The sequence below is a fragment of the Acomys minous genome, assembly GCF_964271855.1.
Source record: "Acomys minous genome assembly, chromosome: 10".
Taxonomy (NCBI): domain Eukaryota; kingdom Metazoa; phylum Chordata; class Mammalia; order Rodentia; family Muridae; genus Acomys; species Acomys minous.
The window spans coordinates 67,859,697-67,874,963 of NC_140491.1; the positions used below are offsets into that span (position 1 = coordinate 67,859,697).

A 15,267-nucleotide genomic window follows, 5' to 3' on the forward strand; every position below is an offset into this window, starting at 1 on the left:
ACCAAGCCCTGGGCTCCATCCCATGTCGCACGCCAACATATGCATGCACACCTTCTGTGTGTGTGTGTGTGTGTGTGTGTGTGCGCGCGCGCGCGCGCATGCGTGCGTGCAGCATTGGCTGTCCTACAACTTCCTCTATGGACCAGGCTGGCTTCGAACTCACAGAGATAGCCTGCTTCTGCCTTTCTAGTGCTGGGATTAGAGGCGTGCACCCCCACCACACAGTCTTTAGTGGAGTGGGCAATTGGCATCAGCAGGCCGGCACGGTCGCATGATGACTGCTGGCTGCACTCCCCTCTCTCCTTTATTGCTGGTACTGAGGGTTCAGGACTTGACACACACTGGCAAATGCTCAGTCATGGAGCTACCTGCACCTCCGCTTCTTTTTTTCTATTTTGGACAGGGTTTTGCTCCGATGGCCTAGAGGTTGCAATGTAGCCCAGAACTACAATGGTCTCGAACTAACAGATCTAACCTGCCTCTGCCTCCAAAGTGCTGTTAGTAAAGGTGTGAGCTGCCATGTCTGCCTTGTCTTTTTTTTTTTTTTTTTTTAAGAGTATTTTGCCTGGATGTATCCTGTGCACCACATGTGTGCCAGGCATCCAGAAGAGGGCACCAATCAATCCCCCTGGAGTTGGAGTTCTAAGAGGTTGTTAGCTGCCATGAGGGTTCTGAGAAACTGTCTTAGCAGTCAAGCCATCTCCAGCCCTAACATGGGGTGAGTGCTTGTGTTCACTGAGCTGTTCTGGTGACATTAAAAAAAATTTTTTTTTGAGTATAGTGTCTTAGCGCATGCCTTTGATCCCAGAGGGGAAGGCAGACAAGAGGGAATCTCTGTGAGTTGAAGGCCAGCCCCTCAGCAGCTCCCAGACCAGCGGAGCTATGTGAGATCCTATTTCAAAAATAAGTAAATAAACAAGGCGTGGTGGCGCACACCTTTAAACCTAGCACTCGGGAGGCAGAGGCAGGTGGATCTCTGTGAGGCTGAGGCCAGCCTGGTCTCCAAAGTGAGTCCAGGACAGCCAAAGCTGCACAGAGAAACCCTGTCTAGAAAAACCAAAAAATAAAAAGTAAAAATAAATAAGTCATTGTGCCTTTAATCCCAGCACTCAGGAGGCAGAGGCAAACAGATCTCTGTGAGTCTGAGGCCAGCCTGGTCTACAAAGTCCAGGACAGCCAGGGCTACACAGAGAGACCATGTCTTGAAACACCACACACACACACATTTGATAACATTTCATGTAACCCCAACTGACCCTGAACTCAGTATGTAGCTGAAGATAACCCTAAACTGAGTTCCTCCAGCTGCTCCCAAATGTCACAGTTAAAAACTCACCTCCCCTCCTTCCTACTTTTCCACTTTTGAGAGAGAGGCCCAGCACAATTCTATAATCCTCATTCATTGAGTCAGATCTGGACCTGGGCAGCCACGTTTTGTTTTGTTTTGTTTTGTTTTTGTGTTTTTGGTTTTTGGTTTTTCGAGACAGGGTTTCTCTGTGTAACCTTGGCTGTCCTGGATTCACTTTGTACACCAGGCTGGCCTCGAACTCACAGTGATCCGCCTGCCTCTGCCTCCTGAGTGCTGGGATTAAAGGCATGCGCCACCACGCCCGGCTGGCAGCCACGTTTACAGTCTAGATCTAGTCCTGTACCAAATGCAAAGTCTAGCAGAATGTTTTGCAAAGCCAGCCAGGGTAAAGCTGGTGCCCTTTCTCCAACATGGGGCCACCTCCTTTGACACAGAGAGGAACAGCCCCGAGCTTGGAGGGAAAGGGCTTGGCCTTGAGTCCCAGGAAGCGCTCTTAAGCTCCATTCCTGGCTTCTGGCCTTGTTCTTGCCTCCCCTGGCCGTGCTGGGGGAGGCCTTGGGAACTCAGCGATGGCAACTGTTGATTTGTTTAGTCAGTGTCTACCAAGTTCTTGCTCTGTGCAAACCCTGGGAGACATGGAGGCTCAGCCAGGGAACTAGACAGCCTGCACCCACACCCTCGGTGGAACTGCTACAAAATTTCCAGAAACTCCCCAGCCTCTGTGGATCTGGACTGTGTACCAGAAGAGATGAATACTGGTCCGGACAGGTCTGGACTGTAAGGACTGTTGGGTTCATCCTTTTAGCTACGATTACCTCTCCTCTGGGTGGCAGAGGCAGGGCGGGGCCAGCTTCCTTCAGCTTTTCTAGGCACGCAAGCTGACCTACGGCTCTCTTCCATTCTTCCTAGTCCAAGTACGCGGCACTGTATGCATTCAGCTCTTTCCCTCTGAGTCAGGCCAGGAGAGGAGAGGTTATGCCTGCCTCCAAATCCAACCTATCTTCCTCCTGTCTTGCCAGCCCTTCTGCTGTGACAAGATTACTCTTGGGTAATAGTGACACTTTCCCTTACTGGCCCGTCCATCATAGGTGGGTCACTGGCTGAATACTTAAAAAGAATCATTGTGTGCATGTGTGTGTGTGTGTGTGTGTGTGTGTGTGTGTGTGTATGTGTGTGTGCGAGACACATCTGTGGAGGCCTGCATGAGCCAGTATGCACATGTGGATGTTAAAAGACAACTGGTGCTATTCCTCTCTTTTCATCTTTTTTTTTTAAGATTTATTTATTTATTACTATATACACTGTGTTCTGCCTGCATGTACACCTGATGGCCAGAAGAGGGCGCCATATCACATTACAGATGGTTGTGAGCCACCATGTGGTTGCTGGGAATTGAACTCAGGACCTTTGGAAGAGCAGGCAGCGCTCTTTACCACTGAGCTATCTCTCCAGCCCCCTCTTTTCATCTTTATGTTCTAGGTTCTAGGGATTGATCTTGGGTCCTCAGCCTTGTGTTCCAAGAACCCACTGAGCCATCTCACTGGCCCCTGGTTGAATACTTTGCACACTTCACCCAACTCCTCTTAAAAGGAACCTTCCAGTATCCAGGGGGTCAGGCTGCCATTATATGGCCAAGGAATCTGTGCAGATTTGTTGGCTCTGTTTTTTTTTTTTTAAACAAATAGACTTTATTATACAATCTAACAATTTTATGTAAGAAGGCAAGAGGATTAAAGGGAAACAAGAATGAACCTTCCAATATCTGTTCCACGGGACGGATCCCCAGGTGTCTCTGGCCTGCACGCTGGTCTGGCCTGCACGTTGGTCTGGCTTGAAAGCTGGTGTCTCCCCAAATCCACATGCGATCCTGCTCCAAAAGATGCAGCCTTCTCCTCTCTCCTCCGCCTGTGTCTCTCTTGGGCATGTAACAAATACATAACCCAATCCTTTTATATTTGTTAACCTTGGAGAAAGTATTTTACTATTTCATCAAAGAGCATCTTTTTTTATTGTCTAAAGTTTTTTAAAAGTCTCTTTATTAGAAATTGTAATTATCAATCTATAAAGGTGTTTTTAATGTTTAAACTAAAGCTTTTAGTAACACTGTGGCTATCTAGTTTTTAATCCCCTCAGAGACCCAAGAAGGAAATTCTATCTAATGGAAAAGAAGTGCTGGCAGGCAACTTCCATGTGTGGATAGGACCAGAGAGAGCTGACTGCTTGGACAGTCACCGGATTCTCTCCATCGTTGGGGCGATAAGTCTTTAGCTTTATCGGTCCAAAACGTCTAACAAACTGTTTTGTGAAGCAGGAGTTTCGACGGTCAGGTCCACCTAGTCTCAGCAAAGCTGGACAGCCAACTTCTCAATATCACTGTTGATCATAGTGGACAGTCAGCCTGTCATCAGTAGTAGAGATAAGAGCAGTTCCTCAGCCCAGTGACCAATCTGTCACCCTCGTCTCTTGATGTCTTCATCTTTAATGATGTATACGGAGATGTGTCTAGGAGCGGATGTCTCTGTCAGGAAAGCCCTCTATCATTAAATGTGGTATTTTGTGGATCTCTGAAGAGTTTGAAGGCCAACTCTGTATCTATTTTTATAGTTATCTATTTTTTTGAAGACATATACAAGAAACTAAACAAACCTGTTTTATGACCAAGTAAATTAGTATTTAGTAAGCTTTCTAGGTAACTAAATGGAACTTTTATCTTTTATCTTTTTGAACAGGTTATTAATAGTTTTTATAAGACATTAGCTTTTTGAATGAGTGGCACATGAATGATACATTAAATAAACATTGATTTTAAGTTTTTACTAACATACAATATATAATAGTTTATCAACATATAACATGTAATATATAAGGAAAAACATGAATAACAATATACAATTTTAGTCTTTATCAATGTGAAGCAAAAGTTGAATAAAATAGTCTTAAATTTTCATCACTAAAATACTCCTAAATTTTTATTAGTCTACAATACCAATGTAAGATTTTTGAAGCTAGTAGATTCAATAATCTACCTTTTATTTTATAAAACTATATCTCCCTTCCTTTCCCCCTTTTCCTTAATATTAAATGGGATAGAAAGATAAAAGAGAAAGAAAAATAGAAGAAAGAAATCCCTAAATGAAACTTTTATTTATAGCTAACCACCTTAGGCAAAAATGAGCATTGGTAACCCACCAGAAACACCCACTCCACCTACTGGGAATGGGGGCGTCATGTTCTAAAAATTACTTTATGCTATTTAGGAGAAAAACATTTTTTTAAAAGATTTATTTATTTATTGTATATGAGTGCTTTATCTGCAGAAGAGGGCACCAGATCACATTATAGATGGTTGTGAACCACCATGTGGTTGCTGGGAATTGAACTTAGGACCTCTAGAAGAGCAGGCGGTGCTCTTAACCACTGAGCCATCTCTCCAGCCCCGAGAAAAACATTTTTTGAGTACCCTAGAAAAATAATATTTTGGCCAAGCGCAGGAAAAGCTAGCTATATCTGTTTTTATCCAGTCTCTTTGGAGTCGATCCTTTTGGCTAGCCCTTTTATTGTTAATATGCATGCAATTTCTGGAGGAAGCAGTAGCGTCAGAAGCAGAGGTTCAGTCTTCATCATTGTCCTGTTTTTTTTGCTCTGAAAGTAAGCAAACTTTTGAAATCATTAGTATAGTTATGTTAGTACATATATAATTTTTCAAGGAAACAACAGTGGAGGCACCTTGCTCGTGGTGTCAGAGGCATGCTTTTGGGGTTAAATCACCCAGGCTTCCTGCTTTGTCTTCATTGTCCTGTTTTTTTGCAAATAATACAGGGCTCAGCCTGCATGTACAACAGGCCAGAAGAAGGCACTAGTTCTCCAACTGTATGAAAAAATGTCAGGTTGTAAGAACAAGGTAGCTCCTAAGATTCACTTGCTATATGGTCAGATCTAATTTTTATAAGTTTTCTTGATAACCATATTTTTTCACTCCCTGTGGAAACATATGCATACCTGTGACCCTATCTCAAAACTATTGCAGGTTTCAATTTCATACTCGACAAATCTTTGTAGAGTATTGGTTGTCCTCAGTTTTTTCTATCACCCAATGTCTCTCTGCAGCTGATGTCCCTTCGTCATTCACATTAAGAAAATTTAGAGTCAACAAAGCATTATTTAATCGGTCCCCCGGGGGGGGGGGTGTCTTTACCCTTCCCTTTTGCTTAATAAGCATTTCTTTTAAGGTGCGATTAGCTCTTTCCACAACTGCTTGTCCTGCGGGTTGTGAGGTATACCAGTAACATGTTTTATATTATAATACATAAAGAAGTTTTTCATCTTAAGGGACACATATGCAGGAGCATTGTCAGTCTTAATTTGTGCAGGTATTCCCATAATCGCCATTATTTCCAGTAAATGAGTAATCACACAGTCAGCCCTTTTAGAACTTAAGGCAGCTGCCCATTGAAAACCTGAATATGTATCAATGGTGTAAGGCGCGGCCACACCCGATAATGGCGGCGACCGTTACCACTTGGCAGCAACCGTTAACGCTCCCACGCAAGCACAGACATAGCCCTCTCAATGCACCCCTCCTGAACAGGGGTATGCAAATGAAGCACTCCAACACAGCCCTCTCAACTGCGGGCATGCTAATGAGGCATGCTAATGAGGCATCCAAATGTAACCAATGAGACTTTGATGCGCCACGTGCAGACAGTATTTAAACGGTGTGCTCGGGCCGGGCATGGTGGCGCACGCCTTTAATCCCAGCACTCAGGAGGCAGAGGCAGGCGGATCGCTGTGAGTTCGAGGCCAGCCTGGTCTACAAAGTGAGTCCAGGACAGTCAAGGCTACACAGAGAAACCTTGTCTCAAAACAAACAAACAAACAAACAAAAACAAAAATAAACGGCGTGCTCACAGGCATTCGGGGTCTTTTGCTTCAGCTTCAAGGGCGCTCCCAATAAAGTGAGATTGAGAAGGATCCTGGTGTCTGCGTCGTTCCTGCCGGCGGGAGGGCGCAACAAATGGTATGATGCACATACCCCATTTTTCCAAATTCTGCAAAATGAAACACATCCATCTGCCAAATTTCATTCCTTTTGGTACCTCTAGGGTTAGTTCCAACAGGTAATTATTTCTCTGGCTTGCTGCTAAGTGATAGGGAATCTTTTCTTCAACCCCTTACCATTGACATGATGTTTTTCATGAAAATTTGAGGCTTTGAATATATTACCTATCAGTAATATGTCTATCTCTTCATTTCCTTGTGCCAATGGAGCTGGTAAACCTGTATGGGATCAAATATGAGTAATATACAAGGAATAGTTTCTGCTTCTGATAACTTGTTGCAGTTCTATAAATAATATAGCTAATTCTGAGTTATCAGGAGTAAATTCAGCAGTTTCTATATGCAAAACAACTCTTTCAGTACTTTGAGTGTCAGTAATTATATTAAGAGATTCAGGAAAATATAACAGTACCATAATGATTGCATACAGTTCTGATTTTTGAACTGATGTAAATGGGCTTTTAATCACCTTAGTCATTTTATCAGACTTATAATCAGCCATACCCGATTTATTTGCATCAGTGAAGAAGGTGGGTGCCCCTGAGATTGGTGACCTCTTTACAATACTTGGAAGGATCCAATTAGTTCTTTTAATATACTGTATATGCTTGCTTTTAGGGTATCTATTGTTACTGTCTCCTAAACAGTTACTACAAGCTTTTTGCCAATCTTCATTAATTACCCATAAGGACATAATTTCAGAATCAGTAAGAGGCACTACAATTCCCGCCAGATCCATCCCTGACAGTTGGCACAACAATATTCTTCCCTTTGTAATCAATTCAGAAAATTTCTCTATATACGTTTTCTTTCTTTCTTTCTTTCTTTCTTTTTTATTTTGTCTATTAGGGAGGAATATCCATTCTATGATTCTGTGTTCCCTTTGCATAAGAAGCCTAGTAGGAGAATGTTTTGAGGAGAATGTAGGTCCAGGTTGTTTGAGGGCCCAGGTTCCATTCCCAGTGTTTCAAAAAAGAGACCTGTTAAACCCATACTGGCCAGATAGTCTGTGAGGTGGGGTTTTTTGTTGTTGTTGTTGTTGATTTTTTTTCAGGGGGGGCACTTTTATTTATTTTTGTGAAACTGAGGCCCCGAGGAGATGACACGTAGAGTGTCTTCCCCAGTAGGAAAGTGGAGGCAATAGCAGAGGACCTCAGGGACGGAGAGGCCCGAGCTGCACAGGGAGCTGAGGGAGGAGGCTTTAGAGCAGGAGAGGCCTGCTGCATAATTGATGGCTGCTGAGAGGCCCTGTGTTGGCTCCTTGCTCAGCCTCTGCCTGAGTCATCACGGGCAGTGGCTGGCTCTGCAAGGCCTCAGTGGCTGCATCTGTGTAACGGGAAGGTTGGCCCTGCCTGCTTTGGGCATGGCAAACACCGAGTGCCCCAGGCTGCGCGGCGGAGCCTTGTTCCTGACCTTGCACCTGTGGTGCCTTCCACCTCTCGCCGCTGGATGATGATGATGACCTTGGGCAAGCCTGGTCACCTGGCTGGGAAGAGCTGCTTGGAGATATCTGGGCTTTTCTAGATTAGATGGCCAGGGCTTGGACCTGTTCCTCATTGTTCCTAGGTGACCCTCATGGCTCCAGGCAGCTCTGCTGAGGGCCTCACGTGACCTCCCAGGTCCTGGGTACACCCAGCAGCTGGCTCTGCTGGGCTGGCAATGCTCTCTGTTGGCCACCTTCCCTCCTTAGACACACTGCCCAGCAGCTCCCAGCAGCAGCACTGGTGAGGTGTTCACGCCGGCCACAGGCTCCCTTGCCAGCCCCGCATGTCCAGCCACATCTTTCTCTTCCCCGTGCAGACTGTGGGAACCATTCTTACTATCTGTTTTCAGGGGAAACTGAGGCCCAGAGGGCCAAGAAGCCCTGTCCCAATGTCACACACTCCACAGGGTAGAGCTAAGATATGACTAGGGCTTCTTTAATTCTAGAACCCAGATTCCTGCTGTCCTGGCCTCTTCCCAGCATCCCCAGCTGTCCATGGAGGCCCATGACAACTCTGAGCCTTGCTGTGGGCCCATCTGTTCCCTCAGGACTTGCTACCAAGTCCTCTGGGTCCTGGTGGCCACCTCCTCAGGGGAGGTGTGTGCATGCTTTTGTGGGAAGAGTGGCCAGGGATGTTTCAGGCTTCTGGCAGCCTTGACCCCTTCACCCTAGAAAAAGAGTAGGTTATGCACAGGCCACCCTCTGAAGGTTTCTGACCCCGTGACCTGCACTTCCTCCTCAGTTCACAGAGGAGAAGTTCGGCCAAGCCGAGAAGACTGAGCTCGATGCCCACTTTGAGAACCTGCTGGCACGGGCAGACAGCACCAAGAACTGGACGGAGCGGATTCTGAGGCAGACTGAGGTGCTGCTGCAGCCCAACCCCAGTGAGTGGGTGTGGGGCAGAGGCAGGTGGGCACCTGTCAGGCTCAGGGCTCCTGAGAATGCCCTCTGAGAGGAGGGAAGGCCAGGCAGGCTGCCGAGGGAAGTGGAAATCCTGAACCGAAGTACCTGTGGGGAAAGAGCCTCACAAACTACAGATGCTGGCCTGGGCTCTGGCCAGAGATGGGAAAGGGCTTGCCCAAGTCTTACAGAGCTAGCCCACTGCAAGAGAGGCCCCGGAAGTGAAGGCAAGCTGCACGTAACCTGTAAACCAGCTGTGTCTGTAAAGTGTCCAGAGGGGCCTGGAGACCAAGGCCGGGCAGTGTGTGTTACACACTGTACCTCGTGTTTAAGTAGGGAGACCCAGGAGGCTGACTGTGGTACTGTGCGACTGCAAGCAGACGGTTTACATCGCTGAGCCTTAGTGGCCTCTGTAGTCTCACAGAGTGCACGTGGGTGTGAGGGGTGGGCCCTGAAAGCCTTCAGTATGGATGCTAGGGGTGGCGGGGCTGGCCGGGGTGTGCACTGTCGCCTGTGGCTGTCACCTTTGGCTTAGACCGGAGAGCTCTGTGGTTTTGGCTGCTGTCGCCCTACAGGTGCTCGAGTGGAGGAGTTCCTGTATGAGAAGCTGGACAGAAAGGTGCCCTCGAGAGTCACCAATGGGGAGCTGCTGGCCCAGTACATGGCAGAGGCGGCCAGCGAGCTGGGGCCCACCACCCCCTATGGTGAGCTGACCACAGAGCCAGGGCCAGAGTGAGGGCACTGTCTCTAGCTCCTTAAGCTCCCCCTCCCTCCCCCCTCCCCTCTCTTTTTTTATTTTGCACTGGGTTTTGCTGCTTAAGGCTCACAGACCTCCACCTGGCTGTGACCTCTGAATGCTGGGACTGAGCGTGAGGGCCACCGGCCAACTCCCTGCTGTTTAACAATTATCCAGATAACCTGAGTTAGTTCATTCTAAATGTAAGATCTTCCAAGGGCGTAGAAGATAATAAGAATAAATCCTACTTTAACTAGTTGAGTTGTTTGTGTTAGGTGTGATGTGTGTGTGTGTGTGTGTGTGTGTGTACAGGTACGTAGGTGTATGTGCACAAGTGTGGTGTGTGTGGAGTGATGTGCCTGTGCGTGCCTGGTGTGTGTGTGTGTGTGCAGGTGCAGGTGGTACGTGTGGAGTGTGTGCACGGTGTGTGCATGTGTGTGTGTGTGGGGGTGGGTGTAGTATGTATGGTGTGGTATGTGTGTACGTCACATATCTGGCCTGTATGTCTGTGTTGTTTCTGGGGTGCTGGAGTTGGAACCTGGGGCCCTGTGGATACTGGCCAGGCACTTTGCCACTGGGCTGAATTTGACCCCTGTGTGTGTGTGCTTGTTGGTGCACATATATGCGTGTGGAGGCCCGAGGTCCAATCTTACACATCTTTCCTCAGTTACTCTGCTTTAGGTGACAAGGCCTCTCGCCAGGACTGGGTGCTGGCTCGCTGACTAGGCTTGGCTGGCTGGCCGGCAGGCCTCTGGATCTTCCTGGTCCCTACTTCCGGAACACTGAGATTCCAACCACGTCGCCACACCTGCTATTTAGATGTATTTTGGGAACTGAACTCAGGGTGCATAATGCATAATGCACTTTACTGACTGAGCCATCTCCCCAGGTCTGTAGGATCTTCTGTACCCTACAGCCCGACTTTAAAAAAAAAACAAAAAACAAAACATATTCCTTTTTCTGTGTGTATTGCACCAGCTGTGTGCCTGGTACCCATGGGGGCCAGGAGCAGGTGTCGGTTCCCCAGAGCCAGAATTATAGGCCATGTGAACTTCCCAACACGAGTGCTGGAAAGCTGCACCTGGACCCTCTAGAAGAGCATCCAGTGATCGTAACTATGGAGCCGTCTCTCCAACTCCGTCCACTTGCTGTTATCTTGCAGACAGTCCCTGCTGCACACCCAGGGCCTCCTCAGTCTCCTCCTCCTCCAGGTCTGAATTGTACTCAAATATACCTTGTATGCCGCAAAATACACCTGATTTGTATGCACGCCGGTGAGTTTAGAGTTGTACAAACATCTCCACCGCATCCAAAAGTCTCCCAGCTCAGACTACCAGTAACATGCTCTTCTGGTCTGTCTTCCATTGCTCTGGCTCCATAGTTAACCCTTTGAGAAACTTCGAGGCTGCGGCTCAGTCAGTTGATAAAGTGCTGCCTAGCTTGCCTGGGCCTGTGGCCTGATCCCTGCATCAGTAAACCTGGTGGCAAAGAGAGAAAGTGCCAAATTGCTTTAGCCAAGTGGCTTTGTGGCTTTATACCCTACCAGCAGCACACTGATTGTCAACTGGCTGGATTTTAAAGCTCTAGACGTTTTCATGGTCTGGAGCAGTGGCTCTCAAGTGTCCTAACACTGCCACCCTGTACTGCAGCTCCTCATGTGCTGACCCCCAACCATAAAATTGCTTTCGTTGCTTCTTCATAACTGATTTTGCTACTGGTATAAATTGTAATGTAAGTATCTGTGTTTTCTGGTGGTCTTAGGTGACCCTGTAAAAGGGTTGTTCCATGTCCCCAGCATGTGACCTGTGGGTTGGTCCGCGTTCTCCTGGCAGCATCTTGCGTTATGTCTTACTGGGTAAAGGTTGTTTAGGAAAGTCGGCTGCCAATGGTTGTTCTTGCTGACTGTGACTCACCACGGTTAGTGAGGAAAATGTGGGACTTTCCAGCTGTGTTCTGTGCTGCATTTTTTCCTGCAGTTCATCAGGGTTTGGTGTGTAGGTTCATATGTTTGTCTTCCTGACGGAGTGGTGTGTGTGTGTGTGTGTGTGTGTGTGTGTGTGTATGTATGCATGTATGTGTAGGCCAGAAGTCAACTTTGGATGTTTTCCTCCACTGCTTTCTCACTTAATGTATCGGTCATTTGTTGGTAGCCAGTGTGCATCAGAGATCACCTATGCCCACTGCCCTCTGCAATAAAAGCTCTAGATGTGTGTCCTTGCACTGAGGTTTGTGTAAGTGCTGGGCATCTTATTCTAGTCCCCATGCTTGTGTGGCCGTCACCTTGAGAGGCCCCCCCAGGTCTGGACGGACTGTGTTGTTCCTGTAAAGTACCACAGCAGCCGGCAGTGCGCTCAGCCTGTATTCTCACACTTGCGAGGCTGAATATGGAAACAGTCTAACTCCAGAAGCTTGAAGTCAGGCTGGCCGCTCTGTCCCAAACACTAAAAGTAAAATGCTATTTATTGTCTTTAGTTAAAGCTTTTGCCTGAGCTGAGCTGGGGCATGGTGGCACACGCCTGTAATCCCAGCTCAGAGAGGCAGAGGCAGGTGGACTTCTGTGAGTTTGGGACCAGCCTGATCTACAGAGTGAGTCCAGGACAGACAGGACTTCAACGAGTAACCCTGTCTCAACAAAACAACAAAAACCAGCTTTTTGCTTGAAAGTCCATTTTTTCTAATAATTGTGTTGCCATTATCTTTCCAATGCCAGCATTGCATAGTATCTTTTTCTGTTCTTTTCTTTTCAACCTGTATATACCATTAATTAACAAGAATGGCTCTAATCAGTGGCATTCAGTATAGACAATATTTAGAGGATTTTTTCCAAATTTTTTATTTGTATTTTATGTGTATTGATGTTTTGCCTGCATGTATGTCTGTGTGAGGGTGTTGGATCCCCTGGTACAGGAGTTACAGAAAATTAGAACCTGCCATGTAGTTCCTGTACATTGAACCCAGGTCCTCTGGAAGAACAGATAGTGTTCTTCACTGTTGAGCCATCTCTTCAGCCTCATATTTAGAGTTTTAAAAAATACCTGTTCTGATAGTCATTGCTTTTTCTTTTTTTTTTTCTTTTTTTTGTTTTGTTTTGTTTTGTTTTGTTTTTTGAGACAGGGTTTCTCTGTGTAGCCTTGGCTGTCCTGGACTCGCTTTGTAGACCAGGCTGGCCTCGAACTCACAGCGATCCGCCTGCCTCCGCCTTCATTGCTTTTTCATTAGAGTGCTTAGTCCGTTTACCTTTAATGTAATTGTTGATGTGTTGGATTTACAAGTTTTTTATTTTTCTTGTTTGTGTTTTGTTTTGTTTTTGGAGACAGTGTCTCACTAATTTGCCCAGAATGACCTCTAACTCTGGCTCTTCCAGTCTCAGCTTTGCAGTTGAGGAGATATTAGAGGCCTGCCACCATTCTTTTTTTTTTTTTTTTAAGATTTTATTTATCTATTATATATGAACATTTTATCTGCAGAAGAGGGCATCAGCTCACACACTATAGATGGCTGTGAGCCACCATGTGGTTGCTGGGAATTGAACCCAGGACCTCCGGAGGAGCAGGCAGTGCTCTAAACCACTGAGCCATCTCTCCAGTCCCCTTCCCACCATTTGTATGGTGGCTGTCCCTAGGTGGCTGAAGGCGCTGTCCCTAGGTCAGTACATGTTGGTGGTTAGCCAATATTGGTCAGAGGTTGCTCTTAAATATCTTTGTCCAGTAAGTTTGTGTGTGTGTGTGAGTTGGGAAACTCGTCCAAAGGTTGAGCAGTTTACAAATCTAGCTAGCCTTTGCCTCATGGGTGCAAGGCTTCCGATTCATCCAGGGGTAGGAAGTGGCTGGTGTGTTCTCCACCCTGCCAAAGACATACTACAGGCGTGCTTGCTGGGAGGACTCGAGATGCCTTAGACTTTTCTGTATGTTTTCTGTTTGTTTGTTTGTTTGTTTTTCGAGAGAGGGTTTCTCTGTGTAGTCCTGACTGTCCTGGAACTCGCTTTGTAGACCAGGCTGGCCTTGAACTCACAGAGATCCACCTGCCTCTGCCTCCCGAGTGCTTGTTAAATTCAGGCAGGGGTGGAGTTCTCCCCACCAGGCATGTCTCCAGCTGCAGGCTGGCTGCTGTTGGCCTGTGCTGGTGACTTGCCAGTGAGATTGCTGCCATTGTCAGTAGTGTTTCCTAGGATGGATCCTGTGTTTGCTTCATTCAAGTCAGCCCCGCCGCAGCGGCCATGTCACCCGAGTGGAGAGGCACAGATGAGGCAGGGAGAGCACCTGCCCAGGCTAACACCACTTCATCGCCCTTACCCAGCCCAGTTGTTATTTAGAAAATGTCTCTCCATTTGTCCTTGTGCCTTTGGTCAACTTCCAGAGTCTGGACAGCTGTGTTCAATTAGTGTGACTTTTGGGGGGTGCTCGTCAGATTCCCTTTTCTCATTCTGGAACTCCCCAATCTTTTGTTTGTTCCCGAGACACTAGGCCAAACCCCTGCCTGCCAGGCAAGACCACACCCCAGCAGGCCCTGTCCATGGTTTTTGTTGTTGTTTGTTGAGACAGGGTTTCTCTGTGTAGCCCTGGCTGTCCTGGACTCGCTCTGTAGACCAGGCTGGCCTTGAACTCACAGAGATCCACCTGCCTCTGCCTCCCGAGTGCTGGGATTAAAGGCATGTGCCTCCATGCCCGGCTCCCTGTCCGTGTTTTAAGGCTGCTGTGCTTCGTGTTAATGTGCAGCACATCTGCCTGTCCCAGGTTGGCAGCTCTGTAGGCTGCCATGCTTGCCTGGCAGCCCTTCTGGAGGGGATGGCGCGAGCCCCGCCCTTTGATCACCCTACAACTCTCTTCCTAGGGAAGACACTCATCAAGGTGTCAGAAGCTGAAAAGCGCCTGGGAGCGGCAGAACGGGACTTCATTCACACCGCCTCCCTCAGCTTCCTCACACCCTTGCGCAATTTCCTGGAAGGGGACTGGAAAACGATTTCGGTGAGGAGTCTGGGACCACTCACTCCTCTGAACTCTGTGCCTAGGTTGTCATCCCAGGCAGGGAACCCGGACCTCCCCAGAGGTGGCTCCTGTAGGCTGAGTGACCAAGAGTGGCTGTCCACTTCCGGGTCTCAGTTTCCCAGGGGTCTGTGGCCAGGTCTGGGCCGGCGTCACCGTCTCTCTCATCCACCCTGCAGAAGGAGAGGCGACTGCTGCAGAACCATCGGCTTGACCTGGATGCCTGCAAAGCCCGGCTGAAGAAAGCCAAGGCAGCAGAAGCCAAAGCCACGGTAAGTGCCCTGCCCCCTCCTTAGCTCCCAGGCTCTGTTGGGGAGTCCATGGACGGGACCCGCAGGGACCTGGTGTTTAGCATGCTCTTTCTCCTTGGCTGGGGCTAAAAGGTGCTAACTGGTGAGGTCATGGCCTCTGTTCCCACCTGAGGGAACCCTGGTGGCTCCAGGGCAGACATTTGTGAGGTGGAATCCGTGCATGCCTTTCCTGCCTCTGTGGATGCTCAGCCTGGCCCTGCCTGGGCATGGCTTCCTGACTAACTCTCCACCTGCTGCTTGAACATGGGGTACAAGGTGCCCTGTGCTTGGGCTCCCCTAGGCTGCAGGCTGTGGAGAGCTCTAGCGCTGGCCAGCCCCTTACCTCAGGCAGGGACGGTGTGAGGAGCAGGCCCTGGGCCATCCTGCTCCTCCTTCCCCACAGCCCGCGGAGGCCTGCTCAACCAGGACACGGCAGGCCAAGCTGACCTGACAGGGCTAGGCCAGCGTGCCAGCTGCTCTAGGTGTGCGGGACCTAAGGGCCACCTCAG

The 15,267-nt window shown here is 48.1% G+C and overlaps 1 protein-coding gene across 1 annotated transcript; it reads left to right on the plus strand.

Annotated features, from left to right (window-relative positions):
* Positions 1-8,570: 8,570 nt before the first annotated feature.
* On the plus strand, positions 8,571-15,121 carry LOC311606424 (endophilin-B2-like). The gene is made up of 4 exons (XM_084797740.1): positions 8,571-8,734; positions 9,326-9,454; positions 14,317-14,450; positions 14,648-15,121. Exons 2-4 carry the CDS (start codon positions 9,412-9,414, stop codon positions 14,762-14,764), a joined length of 294 nt encoding a protein of 97 aa, XP_084653866.1. The 5' UTR covers positions 8,571-8,734; positions 9,326-9,411; the 3' UTR covers positions 14,765-15,121.
* The last annotated feature ends 146 nt before the right edge of the window (positions 15,122-15,267 follow it).

What these genes read in the sequence shown, in the direction of transcription:
- LOC311606424 (XM_084797740.1), top strand. Translation starts at nt 9,412, where the DNA reads ATGGCAGAGGCGGCCAGCGAGCTGGGGCCCACCACCCCCTATG. An exon ending in GGGGCCCACCACCCCCTATG is followed by an intron (nt 9,455 to 14,316) that starts GTGAGCTGACCA and finishes CTCTCTTCCTAG; the next exon opens with GGAAGACACTCATCAAGGTG. An exon ending in GGGACTGGAAAACGATTTCG is followed by an intron (nt 14,451 to 14,647) that starts GTGAGGAGTCTG and finishes TCCACCCTGCAG; the next exon opens with AAGGAGAGGCGACTGCTGCA.